This window comes from Neoarius graeffei, chromosome 5 (genome assembly GCF_027579695.1).
Source record: "Neoarius graeffei isolate fNeoGra1 chromosome 5, fNeoGra1.pri, whole genome shotgun sequence".
Taxonomy (NCBI): Eukaryota; Metazoa; Chordata; class Actinopteri; order Siluriformes; family Ariidae; genus Neoarius; species Neoarius graeffei.
In genome coordinates, this window is record NC_083573.1 from 38,311,018 (window position 1) to 38,333,266 (window position 22,249).

Here is a 22,249-nt window from a genome sequence, read left to right on the forward strand (position 1 = left end):
GGAAAAGCGGCAATAGATGACCTTCTCCCCAATTCTGATGTTTGTATGAAATTTAACTGAAGCTCTTGACTTGTATTTGCATGATTTTATTCATTGTGCTCCTGCTAAATAATTGGGTAAATGGATAATTGCATGAAGAAGCAGAGGTACAGGTATTCTTATTAAAGTGGCCAGTTGGTATTTGTGTCTGTGTAAATAATTTTTTTTTTCTTTCAATTATTCACAGCTATTGGGCCAATGATAAGTCACAGCCAGACACTCAAGGCTTCTGTGCACTGCTAAAGGGACGCAGTCCACTCCTGAACAGCTGGTACACAAACAGCTGTGAGGTGTACTCACATTACATCTGCCAGAGGCATTAAATATGGAGAATGATCAACCATAACCATCACATACATCTGCTATATTTGCCTTTAATATCATTTCACTCTTTTCATTTCCTTTTACAAATGCAGTTCATAGCAACAAATACAGACTCAGTACGTGAAACAATCCCATTCTGTGATGCACAATCAAGTAGACACGCTGTGTATTTTTCATGATTGAGAAAATGAGACATGGTAAATGCATTCATTGAAAGTGACTCTGTGCTTATCTTAATCATAATTTGTAAATGCTTTTAATTGCACTACCAGAAAGCTACTTTGCACTTTGATTCCTATAAAACCTTATTTGCACTAAAACGTTTGAAGAGTGTATTATAAAACTAGATATATATGGATGTAGCTGCCTTTAAAATAAGTAGTAAGAAGTCATTGTCTTGAAAGTAATTCAATTAAAAAAAACAACTACTGTTTCATTTTCACTTTGTGATGCACCCTTTCTAGCCCACACACTTTCTGTGATGTGATTTTTCACCATAAAGTTGTATTCACTCAATAAAATAATGAAACGCTTATGTTATACAGAATCAGAATACACTTCATCTCTCAAACAAACTTCATCTCATGAGCATCCAAATGCTCTTCGTTCTGTATCTTTAAACCGAGAAGGCTGTGGCGAATAATCTGCCAGCAAAGCACTGACTTCCTGTTGGCATTTGAGGTGTTATACTGCATGTTTTTCATATTTGCTGGGTCATGGGCCATGTCATTTCCCTCACTTCCCTCTTTCTTGTCCGAGTCATCATTTCTTGCAAACACATTAACATAGCGTCTGATCTTCTGCATAAACTGGTCATTGCGGGCCTCCACTCTGAAATAAATACAGCGTTAAATGAAATAAGTGTTAATTTTCCTTGGAACAGTGGACCTGAGGTGGGAATACACACTGAGTGGGACACCAGACCTGTGCACCAAGCACACATACAACCCCGATTCCAAAAAAGTTGGGACAAAGTACAAATTGTAAATAAAAACGGAATGCAACGATGTGGAAGTTTCAAAATTCCATATTTTATTCAGAATAGAACATAGATGACATATCAAATGTTTAAACTGAGAAAATGTATCATTTAAAGAGAAAAATTAGGTGATTTTAAATTTCATGACAACAACACATCTCAAAAAAGTTGGGACAAGGCCATGTTTACCACTGTGAGACATCCCCTTTTCTCTTTACAACAGTCTGTAAACGTCTGGGGACTGAGGAGACAAGTTGCTCAAGTTTAGGGATAGGAATGTTAACCCATTCTTGTCTAATGTAGGATTCTAGTTGCTCAACTGTCTTAGGTCTTTTTTGTCGTATCTTCCGTTTTATCATGTGCCAAATGTTTTCTATGGGTGAAAGATCTGGACTGCAGGCTGGCCAGTTCAGTACCCGGACCCTTCTTCTACGCAGCCATGATGCTATAATTGATGCAGTATGTGGTTTGGCATTGTCATGTTGGAAAATGCAAGGTCTTCCCTGAAAGAGATGTCGTCTGGATGGGAGCATATGTTGCTCTAGAACCTGGATATACCTTTCAGCATTGATGGTGTCTTTCCAGATGTGTAAGCTGCCCATGCCACACGCCCTAATGCAACCCCATACCATCAGAGATGCAGGCTTCTGAACTGAGCGCTGATAACAACTTGGGTCGTCCTTCTCCTCTTTAGTTCGAATGACACAGCGTCCCTGATTTCCATAAAGAACTTCAAATTTTGATTCGTCTGAGCACAGAACATTTTTCCACTTTGCCACAGTCCATTTTAAATGAGCCTTGGCCCAGAGAAGACGTCTGCGCTTCTGGATCATGTTTAGATACGGCTTCTTCTTTGAACTATAGAGTTTTAGCTGGCAACGGCGGATGGCACGGTGAATTGTGTTCACAGATAATGTTCTCTGGAAATATTCCTGAGCCCATTTTGTGATTTCCAATACAGAAGCATGCCTGTATGTGATGCAGTGCCGTCTAAGGGCCCGAAGATCACGGGCACCCAGTATGGTTTTCCGGCCTTGACCCTTACGCACAGAGATTCTTCCAGATTCTCTGAATCTTTTGATGATATTATGCACTGTAGATGATGATATGTTCAAACTCTTTGCAATTTTACACTGTTGAACTCCTTTCTGATATTGCTCCACTATTTGTCAGCGCAGAATTAGGGGGATTGGTGATCCTCTTCCCATCTTTACTTCTGAGAGCCGCTGCCACTCCAAGATGCTCTTTTTATACGCAGTCATGTTAATGACCTATTGCCAATTGACCTAATGAGTTGCAATTTGGTCCTCCAGCTGTTCCTTTTTTGTACCTTTAACTTTTCCAGCCTCTTATTGCCCCTGTCCCAACTTTTTTGAGATGTGTTGCTGTCATGAAATTTCAAATGAGCCAATATTTGGCATGAAATTTCAAAATGTCTCACTTTCGACATTTGATATGTTGTCTATGTTCTATTGTGAATACAATATCAGTTTTTGAGATGTGTAAATTATTGCATTCCGTTTTTATTTAAAATTTGTACTTTGTCCCAAATTTTTTGGAATCGGGGTTGTACATTCACACACTCATTCACATCTAGGGGAAATTTATTGCAGCCAATCCATCAAACATTTTTGAAGGTGGGAGGAAACTGTCAAGCAAAGAGGAAACCCACGTGGACACAGGGATAACAATATTCTGATTATGATTATACAGTGGATATAAAAAGTGTACACATCCCGTTAAAATGATATGTTTTTCTAATGTAAAAAAAAAAATGAGACCACAATAAATAATTTAAAAACTTTTCCTGCCTTTAATGTGACCTATAACCTCATCTCATCTCATTATCTCTAGCCGCTTTATCCTGTTCTACAGGGTCGCAGGCAAGCTGGAGCCTATCCCAGCTGACTACGGGCGAAAGGCGGGGTACACCCTGGACAAGTCGCCAGGTCATCACAGGGCTGACACATAGACACAGACAACCATCCACACTCACATTCACACTCACGGTCAATTTAGAGTCACCAGTTAACCTAACCTGCATATCTTTGGACTGTGGGGGAAACTGGAGCACCCGGAGGAAACCCATGCGGAGAACATGCAAACTCCACACAGAAAGGCCCTCGCCGGCCACGGGGCTCGAACCTGGACCTTCTTGCTGTGAGGCAACAGCGCTAACCACTACATCACCATGCTGCCCGACCTATAATCTCGACAATTCAATTGAAAAACAAATAAATCTGCTAGGGGGAAAAAAAAACATAAATTAAAAAAACCAAAAAAAAAACAAATGTACAATAAGCTGGTTGCATAAGTGTGTGCACCCTTAAATTAATACTTTGTTGAAGCACCTTTTAATTCAATTACAGCATTCAGTCTTTTTGGGTTCACACCTACCATCAATTAAAATGACTCTGATTAACCCCAAATAAAGTTCAGACATTTACTCAGTTGCATCCTCCAGCAAAAGCCAGGGTTCACAGAGAGCTTACAAAGCATCAAAGGGATCTCATTGTTGAAAGGTATCAGTCAGGAGAAGGGTGCAAAAACATTTCCATGGCATTAGATATACCATGGAGCACAGTGAAGACAGTCATGAAGAAGTGGAGAAAATATGGGACAACAGTGACATTACCGAGAACTGGACGTCCCTCCAAAATTGATGAAAAGACAAGATGAAAACTGGTCATGGAGGCTGCCGAGAGGCCGACAGCAACACTGAAGGAGCTGCAGGAATTTCTGGCAAGTACTGGTTGTGAACTACATGTGACAACAATCTCCCATATTCTCCATATGTCTGGACTATGGAGTAGGGTCGCAAGACAGAAGCCTTTTCTAACAAAGAAGTACATCCAGGCCCAGCTAAATTTTGCAAAAAAAAAAAAAAAAAAGACATAAACTCTCCCAAAAGCATGTGGAAAAATGTGTTATGGTCTGATAAAACCAAGGTTGAATTTTTTGGCCACAATTCCAAAAGGTATGTTTGGTGCAAAACCAACACTGCGCATCACCAAAAGAAGACCATACCCACAGTGAACCATGGTGGTGGCAGCATCATGTTTTGGGGTTGTTTTTCTTCAGCTGGAACAGGGGCTTTAGTCAAGGTGGAGGGAATTATGAACAGTTCTAAATACCAGTCAATTTTGGCCCTAAACCTTCAGGTGTCTGCTAGAAAGCTGAAGATGAAGAGGAATTTAATCCTTCAACATGACAATGACCCCAAGCATACATCGAAATCAACAAAAGAATGGCTTCACCAGAAGAAAATTAAAGTTTTGGAATGGCCCAGCCAGAGCCCAGACCTAAATCCAATTGAAAATCTGTGGGGTGACCTGAAGAGGGCTGTGCACAAGAGCTGCCCTCGCAATCTGACAGATTTGGAGCGCTTTTGCAAGGAAGAGTGGGCAAATATTTTGGCAAGTCTAGATGCGGCAGGCTGATAGACTCCGACCCAGAAAGACTGAATGCTGTAATTAAATCAAAAGGTGCTTCAACATAGTATTAGTTTAAGGGTGTGCACACTTATGCAACCAGTTTATTGTACATTTTTTATTTTTTATGTTTTTCCCTGGGCGGCACGGTGGTGTAGTGGTTAGCGCTGTCGCCTCACAGCAAGAAGGTCTGGGTTCGAGCCCCGTGGCTGGCGAGGGCCTTTCTGTGTGGAGTTTGCATGTTCTCCCCATGTCTGCGTGGGTTTCCTCTGGGTGCTCCGGTTTCCCCCACAGTCCAAAGACATGCAGGTTAGGTTAACTGGTGACTCTAAATTGACCGTAGGTGTGAATGTGAGTGTGAATGGTTGTCTGTGTCTATGTGTCAGCCCTGTGATGACCTGGCGACTTGTCCAGGGTGTACCCTGCCTTTTGCCCATAGTCAGCTGGGATAGGCTCCAGCTTGCCTGCGACCCTGTAGAACAGGATAAAGCGGCTACAGATAATGAGATGAGATGAGATGTTTTTCCCCCAAACAGATTTGTTTGTTTTTCAATTGAATTGTACAGGTTATAGGTCACATTAAAGGTGGGAAAAGTTTTGAAATTATTTATCGTGGTCTCATTTTTTTTTTTACATCACAAAAGCCTATCATTTTAATGGGGTGTGTACACTTTTTATATCCACTGTATATAATATAATCATGATGTGCTTAATATGGTCATGGTCATATTATTATTGGCCATCATGTTTGTGTTCCTTACCGGAGGAACCAGCGATTTCCCAGGCCATAGTTCAGACCACACATGCCCAGCCTTGGCCACAAACACCGCGGCAGCCGATGTTCCAGCATCAGTGTAGTGGCTACCACCTACACAGAACCCACAGTAAACAATCATCCAACATAATACAGTGAACTACATTCAATTCCTTCAAGCTGGCTGATTAAGTTTGCCATTTCAAGGTTTTTTTCTGATACCCACCTGAGTCCTCCAGAGCTCATCTCGCTCTTGTGCAACCCTCCACTGTGTGTCACTCATCATGGCCGTGAGGAGGCTGAGGAGGAGGAGATGGGACACCACACTGAAGCAGCAAAAGACCACAAATACAATGGGGTGAGTGTAGATGGTGTGGTCCACGGGCATATCGATGAGACCAACAGTCAGCTCAAACATGCTGAAGAGCGTGATGGGGTACGAGCGCATCGATGGTAAAGACAGATGTTCCTGAGTCATGTATACAGTCCACTGAGCTAGAGTGCAGATGGGGAAATGGCAGGTTAAAATTTTGTTTTTGAAAATGGCATAGATGCCAAATTGCTACATTCATTTACAATGCTAATTGTGTATTCCGGAGTTTAATTTACACTCAGTGAAAATGTGAAATTAATTGCATTTAATCTAAACCTTAAAGGAACCTTAAATTTAGTCATGTATTATGAAGAAGAAGAAGTCTTTCTTTGTCACACGTACAGTCAAGCACAGACTTAAGCACACAATGAAATTCCTCCTCTGCATTTAACCCATCTGAAGCAGTGAACACACACATGCACACTCAAGTGAGCAATGAGCACACACACATACCCAGAGCAGTGGGCAGCTATGCTACAGCATCTGGGGAGCAGTTGGGGTTTAGGTGCCCTGCTCAAGGGCATTTCAGGCCATGGCTGCCCCATGTTAACTTAACCTGCATGTCTTTGGACTGTGTGGGAAACCGGAGCACCTGGAGGAAACCCACACAGAAATGGGGCGAACATGCAAACTCCACACAGAAAGGCCCCCGTCGGCCACTGGGCTCAAATCCAGAACCTTCTTGCTGTGAGGCGACAGTGCTAACCACTACACCACTGTGCTGCCCTTATTTACAGTAAGTATTAAATAAGGTACTTAAGCTCCCTTTAAGACCAGCGCTTAAATTTAGTAGTGTGTTTAAGTATCTTTAGTGAACTTTTTAAATTCATTAAATATACTAGTAACTTTAAGACCCTTTCAGGCTTGTAGTACTCGAGTCCAGGACTCGGACTCAAATCAGACTTGTGCCCTAATTTTAAGGACTTGTGACTTGACTTGGACTTGAGCACCGATGACTCGAACTTGGACTCAGACTCGTGCATTAACTGCATTCGGACTTGTAAAATTGGAGATGAGGACTCTGATTTTTTCTTAATTTTTTGTAACATGCCATAATAATTTGGCATAAGATATTTATATCTACATTAATTTTTATACTAATTTCATGCAAGAGAATGCATATTCACCTGTTCATACATTATGTTCAGAAACAAACTAACATTAATGGCGCTAAAATGCCTGGAGAGAACGCCCCTAGGATTGTCCGCTTTGCTTATACAGACTTCTCGTGCAGTGGGAAAAAATACACTGCTATGTGTTCCATATGTAGAAGAACTATCGAGGAGATGACGGGGACAATCTTGAACTTCAATCGTCATTTGGTAAGACTCCACCCAGAGAAAGAAGTGACACGCTATGTTCATTGCTTTGTTGATAGCGGGGCTTGCTGAGTGATGAACTAGCGAGTGTTAACCCTCTCTCATGTTATTTGCCCTATTGATAGTGGGCGGGGCTTGCTAAGTGATGAACAAGCTTTTTATCTGTAGCCTATTAACTAAAATGGTGCAGTCGAGCAGTAACATTAGTCCAACACAGTAGCAGAGACGGTTTCACATAAAGGCAGCAACAGCCACCGTCAGTTGGAGTCTTGTTCTCGGACTCAACTTGGATCAATAGTGGACTTGAACTCAACTTGAAATTTTTTTTAATGACTTGGACTTGACTCAGACTTGAATACCGGGGACTCAAGACTGGACTCTGACTCAAGGTTTAGTGACTCGACTATTCTTAAAGTTATAAGTAAATACACTGAAAGTTAGCATTTCATAAAGTTTTAGGATACTTTAAGAATATCTTAAAGCTGTTAATTCCTCTAGTGTTACCTGTAGAGAATCCTAAAAGGGCAATGACACTCAACCACATGAACTTGGTTAGGTCTCCAAATATAATCTACAAAATGGAAAAAAAAATAGGCATCAGGGTTCGAACACAACTTGTATTTGACTGCATTTCATAGCAAGATATTTAACAGCAGTTATTCAATTATCAACGCATGTGGAAATATATAGTTAATTTTGTATGATAAACAATTCACATGATCCACTACCCACCATCTGAAATCAAATTATAACACTGGCACTGGCTCAATTTGTTGTTTACATCAACCAAAGGTAGAGGAGCTCCATTTATAAGTGCTATCCATTTAAAATAATTTAACTTTTTTTAAACCTAGGGTATAATATTGTGAAAAAAAGTTCCCCCCCCATCAAATATTCCATAACTAGATGGTGACACAATGATATAGATTTATGATCTAGATTATAGTGCCCTCTGAGAGTGCCCAAGTTTTAGATTAGTTTATAAATCTGTGCCTTGTTTAGAAATGGAAATGAGGAAGGGAGTTACAGAAGAGAAGTTGCTCTGGTCACCTTCTGAATCACGATGACATACGGCCCGAGCATTTCAAAACCTCGAGCAAAGTACAAGACGTTGCACCAGCCCAATACCAAACACACAGCCATCAGTCCGGTCTCGCCTGGCAGCTCACTGAGTCTCAGTACACACAGTAACACCACCAGCACTGCGTAGGTGACCCTACACACCAAAATGGACATAAGAGAAATCAGCATGAGATGTCTGAATAATAATTGTTTATATACTTAAGTGTGCGAGTCACAATGTTGTGGATTTTATGAGTGGATGTGACAGGATCATTAAAGTTATGACTTACAGAGTGACGTGAAAGGGGCCTCCAAGTGCAGTCTGACCAAAATATCTCTTCACTCCCACTCTCAGGATATCCGGTATCTGAGCATAGTCAGATAAATCACATGCATTAAAGTGTTATAACTATTATTATTATTATTAAAACTTTTGTAATGCAATATTTGTATGAATAACCCGGGAGGGATTATTCCCTCCCAGACGCCAACTTAGTATCTCTAGACCATGGGGTAACTGGGGTAAAATTGGACTACTCTTCATCTGGCCTCTTCCCTTCAACTTGTCTGGCTTGGGTGGCCCTATGGTACCAGGAGCGATAGCTCTCAGGATCATCAACACACACAAGGCCCTCCACCACAACAAGGTGGGAGTCTGCGGAGGTCTTGGGGCTCCACGGACTATAATAATAATTTTTTCGGGGGAAGCCATGACCTAAAGGTTAGAGAAGCAGCTTTGGGACTAAAAGGTCGCTGGTTTGATTCCCTGGACCAGCATGAATGGCTGAAGTGCCCTTGAGCAAGGCACTTAACCCCCACTTGCTCCCTGGGCGCTGTAGTATAGCTGCCTCCTGCTCTGGGTATGTGTGTGTGCTCATGTGTGCATGTTTTCACTGCTTCAGATGGGTTAAATGCAGAGGAGGAATTTTGCTGTGCTTGAGTGTACATGTGACAAAAATAAAGGCTTCTTCTTCTTCTTCTTCTAAAATTTTGAAATCTGACTCAACTGTCAAAAAGCAATTAGTTATCAGATAATTTTGACTTCCTGCAATGACAGCAAAATAGAAACAGTTTTTATTGTGAAAGTGTGTTTCATTATATGTATATGGACCTCCAGCAGCAGAATGATGATGGCTCCGATAACGCTGATAATCTCTCCGCCCAGCCGCAGCTGATCTGTATAAGACACATAACTCTCCTGTACACACACATACACACGGACACTTATTATGTGGCTTGAGAGATGTAAGCAGGAAAGCTCACACACACACACACACACACACACACACACACGCATATATAGTCATGCCTAAATGTGTACCTTGAGAGTTTTCTGTATCTTGATGGTTGGGTCATTTGATGCTTTTGTGTAGTTCTCAGGTATATCCTTTAGAGGGCGGTGCATACAACACAAAGTGAACGTCCCAATGTACAGCAGGTACACTAGCAGCAACAACCTGTATGACAGCATTTCCCATGATGTAAAGCCAACATGATACCAGACCAGCACAATATCTCTCGCTGTGGGCAATGTGTTTACAAAACTTTAAGTATCTGACATATCAGTGTGATAAGATATGCTGATGTTCCATAAATAATTTTTCCAGTGACAGAGAAAATCTGATATAATATACAGTGCTGTGCAAAAGTCTTAGGCACATGTAAAGAAATGCTGTAGACCAAAAACGGCTTAAAAATAATGAAATGAAATGTTTCAACATAAAAAAATACTATAAACAGTAAGCAGTAAGCCATAATAAATGAAACAATGTCAATATTTGGTATGAGATGACCCTTTGCTTTAAAAAATAAAGTAGTCTGAGGTACAGGGAGTGCAGTTTTATAAGGAAATGAGCTGTAGGTTTTACTGAGCATCTTACAGAACCAGCCACAGTTCTTCTGGACACTTTGACTGTCACACTTGCTTTTTAATTTTGCACCAAAACCCAGCAGCCTTCGTTATGTTTTCTTTTTTAATCTGAAAAGTCCTATCTTATGTAATAATAATTATGCTCAGATACAAACATATTTTTTTTCCTGTAACGTTTAATTTTGTGCTGGAAAATGAACGTTTGGAACTCTAAAATGTTTTTGTACTGACTCGGTAATGTAGAAGTCATAAAATCGAGATCCATAACAAAGTTTGTATGAAAAGAAAATAGGGTGTCTAAGACTTTTTCACAGTACTGTAGTTCTACAGAAAACTTGGGTAAGAAATAAAACACAAAGGAGCATGCTGTTACAGGAAATAATTGGGCTATTAGGATTATTTTCCAATAACGGCACATCCCTAAGTGTATAACTTCCCTTATACCACAGCAATTTGCCTACGATTACACTTTTTAATCTCTTAACGAACAACACATCATACTTTCTATCTGTTTAATGTTGTGGAACATCCTGTTCACTTACATCACTTACATTATAGCAGCTTCCTCACCAGTTCCTCTGACTTGAAGTTAATAAGACAAAAGAAATGCAGTTTGTCGTGTCGTTGAGAAAAGGCTTCCTTTATTAAAAATGTCTCTGTCAGAAAGTTACAGCATGACCTCTGACCTCTGATACAAATCACTGATACTAGAGACTCTTTCCTTAAATGGTAAATAAATGTTTTCTTTTATCAGTTTGTGTGGAGCATCTGCCATACAAGTCCCTGGGTAAACTACACATTAATATCAACAGAATTTGGATTAAGAAAATTAATGACACCCTTCTGACATATCAGTCTTGAGAATTGAACAGTGCCATGGTATAAGGTGAGTTATTGAGTTGTTATAGCCTCCGTTATGTGACACATTTTTGTTACCTGAAATAGTATTTTGCATAAAGATTCCACTTGAGATTGATGAGCTGCTGGACGGGAGTCAACTCGAGGATTTTTCTGGCCTGTAAAAAGAAATAACATCGTTAAAACATATCGGGATAAAAGTGTGAGGAGTAAGTCAATCCAGAAGCAAGTGAATACAATACAAGATGAGTTTTCTTTTCTTTTGAGTTCAGTTCACTTCACACCTACATTCCTTTTTTGACTGGAAACAATAAGCTCGAGCACTGAGATGTCGTCCGTGCGGGAATCGATTTCGGTAAGGTCATAGAGGTAGGAGCTCAAAGACCCCAGGCTCCACTGGACAATGCGCCTGCGATTCACCATGTGCTGGAAAGCCTGGTGATGGAGAAAGAACATCACCTCAGTCACCTCACGATATTTGCTCACTCCTAAAAATTTTATCGTTTCTGTTTTGTTGTAAATGTTCTTGTACTGTTCACTAGGCCATGGATCTGTTTTAATTTAACAGATATACAACTGCAACATTTATTACAAAATGCCCATTTTTCTCATGAAGTTCATTAACAAAATAAACAATATTTTAAAACATAAATACACAAAATCAGCTCACATGTTTGGAAGTTCTTCATTGACTGTGACGAATATGTGCAGAAACAACTAATTAACATTTTTGGCTCTTTAAAAAATATTGTTGCTGTCAAATCAAAATGGTTATAACCTCTGCAATATCAATATAATATCTGTATTTTTCATGTCCATTAAAAGAACTGAGGTAAGCACAAAGAGAAGGAAGAAGAAAACAACAAGATAAAGGTATACTTCCATGACTAATGACAGTATTTTACCATAAACATTAACTGGGGTAGGTTTCCAAATAATGTTGCATTTTAGGGCTAAAGAGTGAGTTGAAAGTTGCTCTTAAGCAACGAACATTGTCTCTGTATGTGGTTTTCCCGAACTCGCTCATAAGAAGGAGTTTTAAGAGCAACTTTACTAAGAGCATCTTTGCAATGCACGTCCCTGATATAGGCATTAATAGTTGCTAAAGGCATTCGTACTGTAGTTGCTGAAGGCATTAGTAGTTGCTAAATCCAGTCCATAAGGTCACATGGCATTTGTTTGTTAACCAAAAACCAATGAAATATAAAGTGTTTTAAATATCTTAATATATTGTATCGTTGTTAAACATTACATATATAATGTGGGAATTAATAATTTAAACTATTTTACATTTTTGGACAATAACATTTTTTATTCTAAATGTGTTTTGTAATTAAATGAACAAACATTTACACGAAAGAATGAGCAAAGAATAACCTAAATGCCTGCTCATTTCACTGTTACCCAATCAAACAGTCAGGATTATTTCAACTGTTATCCACAATTACCTGGAGAGCAGAGACATCTACGTGAAGCTGCTCTTCCTGGACTTTAGCTCGGCGTTCAACACGATCGACCCGCAGACTTTAGTCAACAAACTGCTGCTGCTTGGATTACCACCATCCCTCTGCAACTGGGTACTGGATTTCCTGACACACAGGCCACAGACAGTGAGGATCCATGGCGTCTCTTCTTCTACCATCATCCTCAACACTGGCTCCCCCCAAGGTTGTGTCCTTAGCCCCCTGCTCTACACTCTGCTCACATATGACTGCTCCACTAAACATCTGGGCAGTCGTATTGTGAAGTTCACAGATGACACGGCGGTGGTGGGACAGATATCCCACTGCGACGAGTCAGCGTACAGACAGGAGGTGGAGGACCTGGTGGACTGGTGCAGGGACAACAATCTCTGCATCAATGTGGGGAAAACAAAGGAGATGGTTGTGGACTTCAAGAGAGGTGACCACGCCCCCTCCCCCCTCTACATCGGAGGAGAAGCTGTAGAGATGGTCCACAGCATCAAGTACCTGGGGGTCTACATCTCTAGTGACTTGAAGTGGACCACGAACACAGCCAGCGTGGTCAAGAAGGCCCATCAACACCTCTACTTTTTGAGGAGGCTAAGGCAGGCCAGACTGAGCCCTGCGGTCCTGGGAGCCTTCTACAGGTGTGTGGTGGAGAGCACACTGACCTCCTCCATCACCTTCTGGTATGGAAACTGCTCGGCTGTGGACAGGAAGGCTCTGCAGAAGGTGGTGCGCACAGCACAGAACATCACTCGTTGCAGCCTGCCGTCCATAGAAGACATCTACAACAGCCGGTGCAGGAGCAGAGCGGCCCACATCATGGGTGACTCCACTCACCCAGCACACAGACTATTCAGCCTCCTCCCCTCAGGAAAAAGACTCTGCAGCATCAGGCCCAAAACATCAAGGCTCCAGTGCAGCTTCTTCTCAGAAGCTGTGAGACTAATGAACACTAAGCCTAAGCTCTGATGCTGCCCCCCCACTCCCCTCATTTTGCAATTTGCACATATTGAAGTTTTTACTGTTCACCTGAACACTTTTTAAATCACGGTTGCACTATTTCCTATTCTATTTTTATATTTATTTTTAATTTTAATTCTTCTATTTATATACGCTGCTGGCCCTGAGGCACAAATTTCATTTACATGTGAAACATGCAAATGACAATAAAGAACCTTGACCTTGACTTTATTTTGGGATTTTTTCTCATCTTATTTCTGAACCTCTTCTACATATATACATAGTTTTCAAAAATAATTATTTAACAATTATTCCACGAAATGGAGTCGTACGTGAGCTGATGGCCGATGAGGTGCATAGCGCTGAGTTGTCTATAAGTCATGTACAACAAGATTGAGTGGAATAATTGTTGTATTCTATCCACATTCACTGGATTTTGAGAAACAAAGCATTTTTATTTTTATTTTTTGCAAATTCGATAAACAAAATCTTTCTACAAAACGTCCGACAAAATCATTTCCGCTTAGAATGTAAACAAACTGGCGAAATGACAGCAATTTGTGAAAAATGCTATAATAATAATTCTTTTTTTTTTTTTAAACCCTGTTCTTACCACCAAATACTTTTATTCCATATTTTGTTGCTTTTTTTGTATTTTGGGGGGTTTTCTTCTTCTTCTTTAGTTTTTTTTTTTGGTGGTTGGCAAACCAACTTAAAGGTGCATTACTGCCACCAATTGGGCTGGAGTGTGGAACAGGAGATATGGGGGGGGGGAACTATATTCTTTTAGCAATTTTTGTTTCTTTTACATACTTGATAACAATTTTTGGGGTTTTGATTTTGAGTAGATTTTTTTTATTCGTCCTCGGTTGGTTCAGCAACATGCTCCACCATTTTGTTTTTCTCTATTCACAGTATATGAGCTGATAGCCTAGTAGTAGAGTAGCTAATCGGAGCGTGTGACTGCTCATATCCAGTGAATGTGGATAGAATAAATATCCTTATTCTCAAGCCACTGTTCTTATTTTGTTAAATGTTTCTCAGTTCATGTCATTATTTAAGTACTTATTTAATTAACCTAATATTGCCTGTTTTTTTTTACAGTTGTATTTATTTTTATGTAAGAGGATAATGTTTATCTTAAACGATGATGTTTTATTTAGTTGATCCTTGTTCTGCACTTTTGCACATTTGTTTCCAAAAAGAAATGTAATTAAAATGATCAAGTTATTTACAGTAAATGCATTGTCAGCTGGTTTTAATTACTCTTTTATTAATTTTCAGTACACCAGGTTCAGTATGCTGCTCAGTACTTCACTTAGAAAATGAAAGTGTGAATTAACACTAGACCATTCATGTGAGTTTGCAAACTTTTAAGGTTAAAAACCATAGAAAGGTAAAAACAAGCCAGGCTGATATTGGTATAATGGAAGTAAGACAGCTGTGTGTTACATTTACAGTGTGTGAATGATCAAGCACTGACAAAAGTCAATATTAGTGCAAGGTAGTGGGGGCCCTGCAAATCAAATTCCACTTAGGGCCCCATAAAGGCTTGGGCAGGCTCTGGCACAAACTGTTACTATTGTTTTAGCAGTGACAAGTTTTTGGTTTTGTGTTCAAGCACCTTAACTTTAACACCTTAACCTTAACCTTAATAAGGGCTCAGTGGTATTTCAGACAGTGACGTATTTTCTTTATTTATTTCTATAAGGAGTCTGTGTGTGATACGAGCTTAATGCATAAAGTCTCTCACCACAACATTGCCCTTCTTTGCGGCGAGTTTGAAAGGTGTGAGGCCTCTGTAATTCGGCACCATATCAAGAGGCACTGTGGGGTCCAGCTCAGCATCCAGTGCTAGCAGCATGTCCATAACTTGACATGCAATTATTTTGTTGGGCTGCAGAACCAAAAGGTGCAGAATAGTGTTTCCTGAAAGGGAGTGAGACGGGTGAAGTTATAGGAGTTGAAGGAAAAGTTTATTTGACATGTATAGAATATGTTTAATAGATTGTCAGAAAGCAGGTTTCCTTTGCAGTTTTGCACAAAATAAGCAATTAAAAAAAAAAAGTCGACAAAACACAACTGTGAATGGTCTGTGTTTCCACTGAATGATGTTATGTGACTAAGGCTGGGTTTTCTCCTTTTGCAGATAGTCATTTCAATTAAACATAGTGATGGATCTCCATGACCTGATAAGTGTTGGAATGGTAATATTCATTGGTTTGGTTCCTCTTCATGTCATGTCATGTGACTTAAATGTGAAAAACATGCTTCCGTTTCAAAACGTGAAATTTTGCTTTGTCAAATCATCTTAAAATCCACCTTATATGGGCATGTAAACATTTTTTGCAATATTTGATTTTTTTTTCTTTCGAAATTCACGTTTCCATTATTCATTTTTTACTTTGCAATTTCCATTAAGCAGGTGAATGGAAACTTGCCTAGAGGTGGTAAAATAAAGTACGAATTTTTACTTTCTAACTTACTTTCTAAGTATCTTTATTTTTAACTTTTAATTGTGATATTTCAGAAGATGAATCTCTACGTTCTACTCACTACTTTCATAAGGTGGCTTGCTAGCATCAAGGACTTGATCAACAATTTTTAATAAATCTAAATTACACAGATGTTCGAACAAGAGTGAGACATAATACCCATTAGTATAAATGCGCAGGTGATTAAAGAAAATCGCACACGCTGATTGGTTGAGAAATTCGGACGAGTTCTCAATAATCACCTCGAGTGACTCGGCAAAATGGTGGCCAATCACTTTGTCACTGTAACTGAGGAAGAATTACAAATGATGAAACAAAATGCTGTGAATCCTAAAAGCGCTAAAGATGCTATGGAGTGTGGTCTAAAACTATTCAAAGGTAAGGTGGGATTGTGATTTATTTTGTCAAGTTCAAAACAAAGTATTTTATGTAAGTTGGCGTAGATAAGTGACACAAGTTTGCATGCATTACATTTGGATGCCGCTTTTGAAGTTTGAAATAAATTATTTTTTTAAATATGATTTTTTAAATATATTTTTGAAATAATCAGGTACACTACCGTTCCAAAGTTTGGGGTCACCCAGACAATTTTGTGTTTTCCATGAAAAGTCACACTTTTATTTACCACCATAAGTTGTAAAATGAATAGAAAATATAGTCAAGACATTTTTCTGGCCATTTTGAGCATTTAATCGACCCCACAAATGTGATGCTCCAGAAACTCAATCTGCTCAAAGGAAGGTCAGTTTTATAGCTTCTCTAAAGAGCTCAACTGTTTTCAGCTGTACTAACATGATTGTACAAGGGTTTTCTAATCCTCCATTAGCCTTCTGAGGCAATGAGCAAACACATTGTACCATTAGAACACTGGAGTGATAGTTGCTGGAAATGGGCCTCTATACACCTATGGAGATATTGCACCAAAAACCAGACATTTGCAGCTAGAATAGTCATTTACCACATTAGCAATGTATAGAGTGGATTTCTGGTTAGTTTAAAGTGATCTTCATTGAAAAGAACAGTGCTTTTCTTTAAAAAATAAGGACATTTCAAAGTGACCCCAAACTTTTGAACGGTAGTGTATGTATTTATACTCAAACAATTATCCACCTCAGGCTCAGTGAATATCGGTGAATAATAACCTCGACTTCATCTCCGTTATTATTCACCAATATTCACTTCACCTTTTGGTGAATAATTATCCATCCATCCATTATCTCTAACCGCTTATCCTGTGCAGGGTCGCGGGCAAGCTGGAGCCTATCCCACCTGACTATGGGTGAGAGGCGGGGTACACCCTGGACAAATCACCAGATCATCACAGGGCTGACACATAGGCCAAGTTTACATTAGACCGTATCTGTCTCATTTTCTTCGCGGATGCACTGTCCGTTTACATTAAAACGCCTGGAAACGCCGGGAAACGGGAATCCGCCGGGGTCCACGTATTCAATCCAGATCGTGTCTGGTCCGGTGCTGTGTAAACATTGAGAATACGCGGATACGCTGTGCTGAGCTCTAGCTGGCGTCATCATTGGACAACGTCACTGTGACATCCACCTTCCTGATTCGCTGGCGTTAGTCATGTGACGCGACTGCTGAAAAACGGCGCGGACTTCCGCCTTGTATCACCTTTCATTAAAGAGTATAAAAGTATGAAAATACTGCAAATACTGATGCAAATACTGCCCATTGTGTAGTTATGATTGTCTTTAGGCTTGCCATCCTTCCACTTGCAAGTGGTAAGTGACGCGCATGCCCGATATGCACTGAGATCACACACACAGCGGCTCAGTCCCGAATCACTGCTCGTGTGCTTCACTCGTGCGCTCTGTGAGCTGCGCAGGGCCGGAGTGCGCACCCTCCAGAGGGCACTCGCTGTTCAGGGTGGAGTGATTTGGAGCGCAGGATGCCTGCGGAGCCGAGCGTATCCGTGTATTGGCGTTGCTGTGAGCACGCAAATCGTGTATTGGCATTGCTGTGTGCACGCTAATCGTTTTAAAAACGTTAATCTGATGATCCGCTGATACAGTCTAATGTAAACCCCACCATAGACACAGACAACCATTCACACTCACATTCACACCTACGGTCAATTTAGAGCCACCAATTAGCCTAACCTGCATGTCATTGGACTGTGGGGGAAACCGGAGCACCCGGAGGAAACCCACACAGACACGGGGAGAACATGCAAACTCAGCGAATAATTATTAATTATTGTAATCTATCTGTAGATACATGACTTTGTATTTATTGAGGCAGTTGATATTGTGACAGCTAGCTGTATTAGCATTCAAATATTTTGTTATTACTATACTAGCTAAACATTTGCAAGTTCAGGAGTCGTCGTTGTTAACAGTCTTACTGTTTTCCGTCATCCTTTGGTTCCTTGGTAAAAGGGGCACTAATTTACAATCAGAACTATCAGTAAACAGACTACTGTGAATCTTACTTGCACTTTTACTTTCATACAAACCAAATGTCTATCGTTTTACTTTTCTATTTCAACTTGAGTGGAGAAATTGAAGCTATACTTCAACTTTTACCAGTGTATTTATTTAAATAAGTAATTGCACTTTTGCTTGAGTAAAGGATTTCAGTACTTTTGTCTGCTCTGTAGTTTGTGCTGTAATTTACATATTAAGGGGAATACAAAACCAGGAGCATATTTTGCTCTTACCAAGGGAGTCTTGAGCCCGAATGTTAGCACCAGCCTTTATCAACATGGAGATGATATCCTCATTACCGACACAGCTGGCGAAGGCTAGGATGTGCTCACCTAAACACACAGAACATCAGAAACAATTTTACACCCAGGAGCACATTAATAAACTTAGTCTGCCTTTCAAATTTTTCAAGTGTAGGTCATGAAAAGAATTTTCCCTGACACCCAATTATTTTTGTTTAGTGGACCGAAAGCTACTGAATTCAACTCACAGACTTCCAATTTTATTAGGTTTTTTTTTCTAAAAGAACATTTAATGAATTTAAGGCTGCATGGTCCTAAATTCTCCGCTATTTTTTCCTGCTTCACCATGACCCAATTCTATATACTACATCATGCATCATGTGGTGGGCTTTCCCCGTTCACGCAAGGCATTGTGGGATACAAATTTGAAACAGGAGAGGGAAATGGAGGACGTGAATGAAGCGTGAAAGACCGACTACAGTAATAGAAAGCGAGAAGAAAAGACATGTTGTGAAGGAAAGGAAACACAGGACCAAACTAATAAATATCGGCGGTTAGCGAGCACCTCGGTGTGATCAGCTGTTTGTTTAGCAACAGAATGATGTAACTGTCAGTGGACGGTCAAGGTAAACCTGTAGATGGCAGTAATGCAACACTGTGGATGCCAGCTGCCGTAAACCTCAAAAGAAGAAGAAGGTAAACCTGTGCGTGCGCACACGGACTTCCTTTGACTGCGCGAAGCGAGCGATTTCATGCACATTATTTGCTCGGGAATCCACTCAAATTAAATAACTTCCCAGCCACAGAATGGCCTGGGTTTTTTTAAGATATTGCAGAAATAATCATATATCATACTGACCAAATTTCAGAAGGAACTAACTTTCACCGATTTTATGAAATCATAAGGCTGTCTAGCTTTAAAATGCATAGAAAACTCAATAACCATTTTTTTTAAAGGACTGATTCCCCCCTCCCCCTTTTCTTTTTATTACCATAATAAAGAAGTCCTCCTTTTCTTTTGTTGAAATAGACGCCCATCGCTCTGGGTGTAGTCACATCAGCTCCTCTGTGGATTAATTCCTGGACCAGATTAACATTTTGGTTGACGACAGCAACATGAAGAGCTGTTATACCTGTAAGAACCAAGCAGCATTTCCTTGACATGAAATTCCATGAATACAAACAATCGACATTATTTCATGGACTCCTTATGTTTATTTCTGGTTGGTTAAGTATAAGGTTGTGTGTTTACCTTGATACAGTTCACTGGTCATGGGTTCATTGATGAGCTCTGGCGCTCCTTCCATTAGTGCCACAGCTGCCTCGAAGTTATCGTTCATCACAGCCACGTGCAAAGCAGTCTCACCGAGGGCACCTGACACACACACACACACACACACATGCGTTTTATTAATAAATATATTACAAACACCCCCCCCCACACACACACACACAAACATGACAGCAACTCACCTCTTTCAAAGATATTGGTTGTAGAACAATCCAGCAGTTTCCTAATGCAGCCCACATTGTTTGCCTTTGTTGCATAAAACAGGGGGATTTCATTTACTCTGATGGACAAAGAGGCACAGATGTGATATGTTCTTGATGGACGCCAGGTTTATGACATTTAGTTGCTAAAATTACAATAAATATATAGTATTAAATTAGTACAAGGAACCACAACATGTGCTGGTTTAGTTATAATAGTTTTAATCATCATTTTTGTGCAAGTGTATTATAACATCACTTATTCACATTGCACATAATCATTTACTTGTTATTACACAACCATAACTATATAACGATGTTCAAGTAACTGATCACATTGGCACGCGTCTGTGTGTTTGTGTACGTTAAAACAACCTTTTAGACTGACAAAGGAACATCTCATCCAACACTTCATTCCAGCCCTTCCTATTTCGGAGCCAGAATTTAAAGTGATTCCACCAGTGGACGATATTCCCTGGGGCAGACCGTGAAAGGGGCGGAGCCATGTTCTTGAAGGAGGTCGTCTGATTTCAAAGACTGACAGGATAAAAACAGGGCATGACTCAGAAGAGCGACTTAAACATGACATACTTGTTTCAGTATGAAATGTATTTCATTTTAATATCAAATTCTTATCCAGTTTTAGCTACGTTTATAAAAGAAAGCAGATTAACTAACAAACAAAATCTCCTAGGGTTAGATTTAGGGTTAGGGTGAGAAAAAAAATGTGCAAATTTAAGCAAACATGGACGATGTGTTTAGAATTTGCTTGAGAATGTCCAAACACAAACTCCATCCCTAACCATAAGCTTTGTAACTTTTCATATAAATTGATTTGTGCCAGGCTTGTAGTAATGGAGTCCGACTCGTGCCCTAATTTTAAGGACTTGTGACTCGACTTGGACTTGAGCACTGATGACTCAGACTTGGACTCGGACTCGTGCATTAACTGCATTAGGACTCGGAAAATGGAGACGAGGACTCTGATTTTTTCTTTAGTTTTTGTAACATGCCATAATAATTTGGCATGAGATATTTATATCTGCATTAATTTTGTACTATTTTCGTACAAGAGTGTCACACCTGAGCGCCTTGGCATATGCATCAGATAGATTCTTGGGCGCGCTCCGGACAGCACGCTTGCCAAGTGGACTCTCCTGCGCCGTAAACAACTCGCACCTGCACAGGATTAAGGCCTATATAAAAACTGTGAAAACACACTTACTTTGCGAAGTATTGAGTTGTGTTGCTGAAACATTACCAACCCTTATTTCCTTGTTTGATTTCCTGATCCCTGATTTCCTGTTTCTCGTCTTTGATTCTGCAGAGTCTATGATAGCCTGTTTGTGCCTCACTCGACCTATTGCCTGTTTCACCGTTTTACGATTTTGCCTGACTTGCTGGATTGTTTACCCTCTTCACTTGTATTAATAAACACATTTTCTGCACTTACATCCGTCTCCGAACCATCTCTGACAGAATACTTCACACTCCCTGACAAAGAGAAGCACATTCACCTGTTCATACGTCATGTTCAGGAACAAACTAGTGTTAATGGCACTAAAACAGCCACCGTCAAATGGTGCGGTTGGAGTCTTATTCTCGGACTCCACTCAGATCGATAGTGGACTCGACTCGGACTTGACTCAAAAATTTTTTTAATGACTTGGTCTTGACTCGGACTTGAACACTGGGGGCTTGAGACTGGACTCGGACTTGAGGTTTAGTGACTTGACTTCAACACTGATTTGTGCAAATGATTTAGATTTGGAAATGTGATGCCCTGTTGTAATTTGCAAGGAAAACCGTGTAATTAGTTTGATGTTTTCTTTAGTATTTGTAAAATATCTGTGCATTTGTTTGATAACGAAGCATTCAAAGGCTAAAGACAAAATCCTAAATTTTGTTGAAGCATGTAATATAAATAAAGAAATAAAACAATGTTCTGCTAAAATATATTGAATTTATAACTGTCATGTTAAACAGTAAATCATTACTCATATAATACTATTAAAACCATACATGGCTAATATTACTTTCAAGACTCACCCACTTGGAGAGTTTTAAATTCCACCAAATGAGCACTTTAAAAACAAAGAGCAACTCAAAGTAAAATCCTGGATTTCCTGCGACCAT

General features: G+C 39.9%; 2 protein-coding genes across 4 annotated transcripts in view; one reads left to right on the forward strand and one right to left on the reverse strand.

Moving 5' to 3' along the window:
- LOC132886684 (natural killer cells antigen CD94-like) overlaps positions 1–896 on the forward strand; it is a 36,845-nt gene extending 35,949 nt beyond the window's left edge. For both annotated transcript variants that reach the window (XM_060921630.1, XM_060921631.1), the window contains one exon: positions 227–896. In XM_060921630.1, the coding sequence (XP_060777613.1) occupies positions 227–362 (136 nt within the window). In that variant the 3' untranslated portion in view covers positions 363–896. The remainder of the gene's footprint in view (positions 1–226) is intronic.
- trpv6 (transient receptor potential cation channel, subfamily V, member 6) lies at positions 398–22,249 on the reverse strand. 2 transcript variants are annotated; one of them, XM_060921625.1, is made up of 17 exons: positions 22,163–22,249; positions 20,489–20,650; positions 20,096–20,193; positions 19,875–19,997; positions 19,615–19,755; positions 18,614–18,712; positions 15,192–15,367; positions 11,298–11,444; positions 11,088–11,167; positions 9,603–9,738; positions 9,393–9,479; positions 8,572–8,648; positions 8,270–8,435; positions 7,724–7,790; positions 5,754–6,022; positions 5,535–5,641; positions 398–1,194 (listed from the first exon to the last, which is right to left on the reverse strand). In XM_060921625.1, exons 2-17 carry the CDS (start codon positions 20,617–20,619, stop codon positions 930–932), a joined length of 2,169 nt encoding a protein of 722 aa, XP_060777608.1. In that variant the 5' UTR covers positions 20,620–20,650; positions 22,163–22,249; the 3' UTR covers positions 398–929. The 2 variants fall into 2 exon arrangements, with proteins under 2 accessions (XP_060777608.1, XP_060777607.1); XM_060921624.1 differs by having other exon boundaries at positions 22,167–22,234.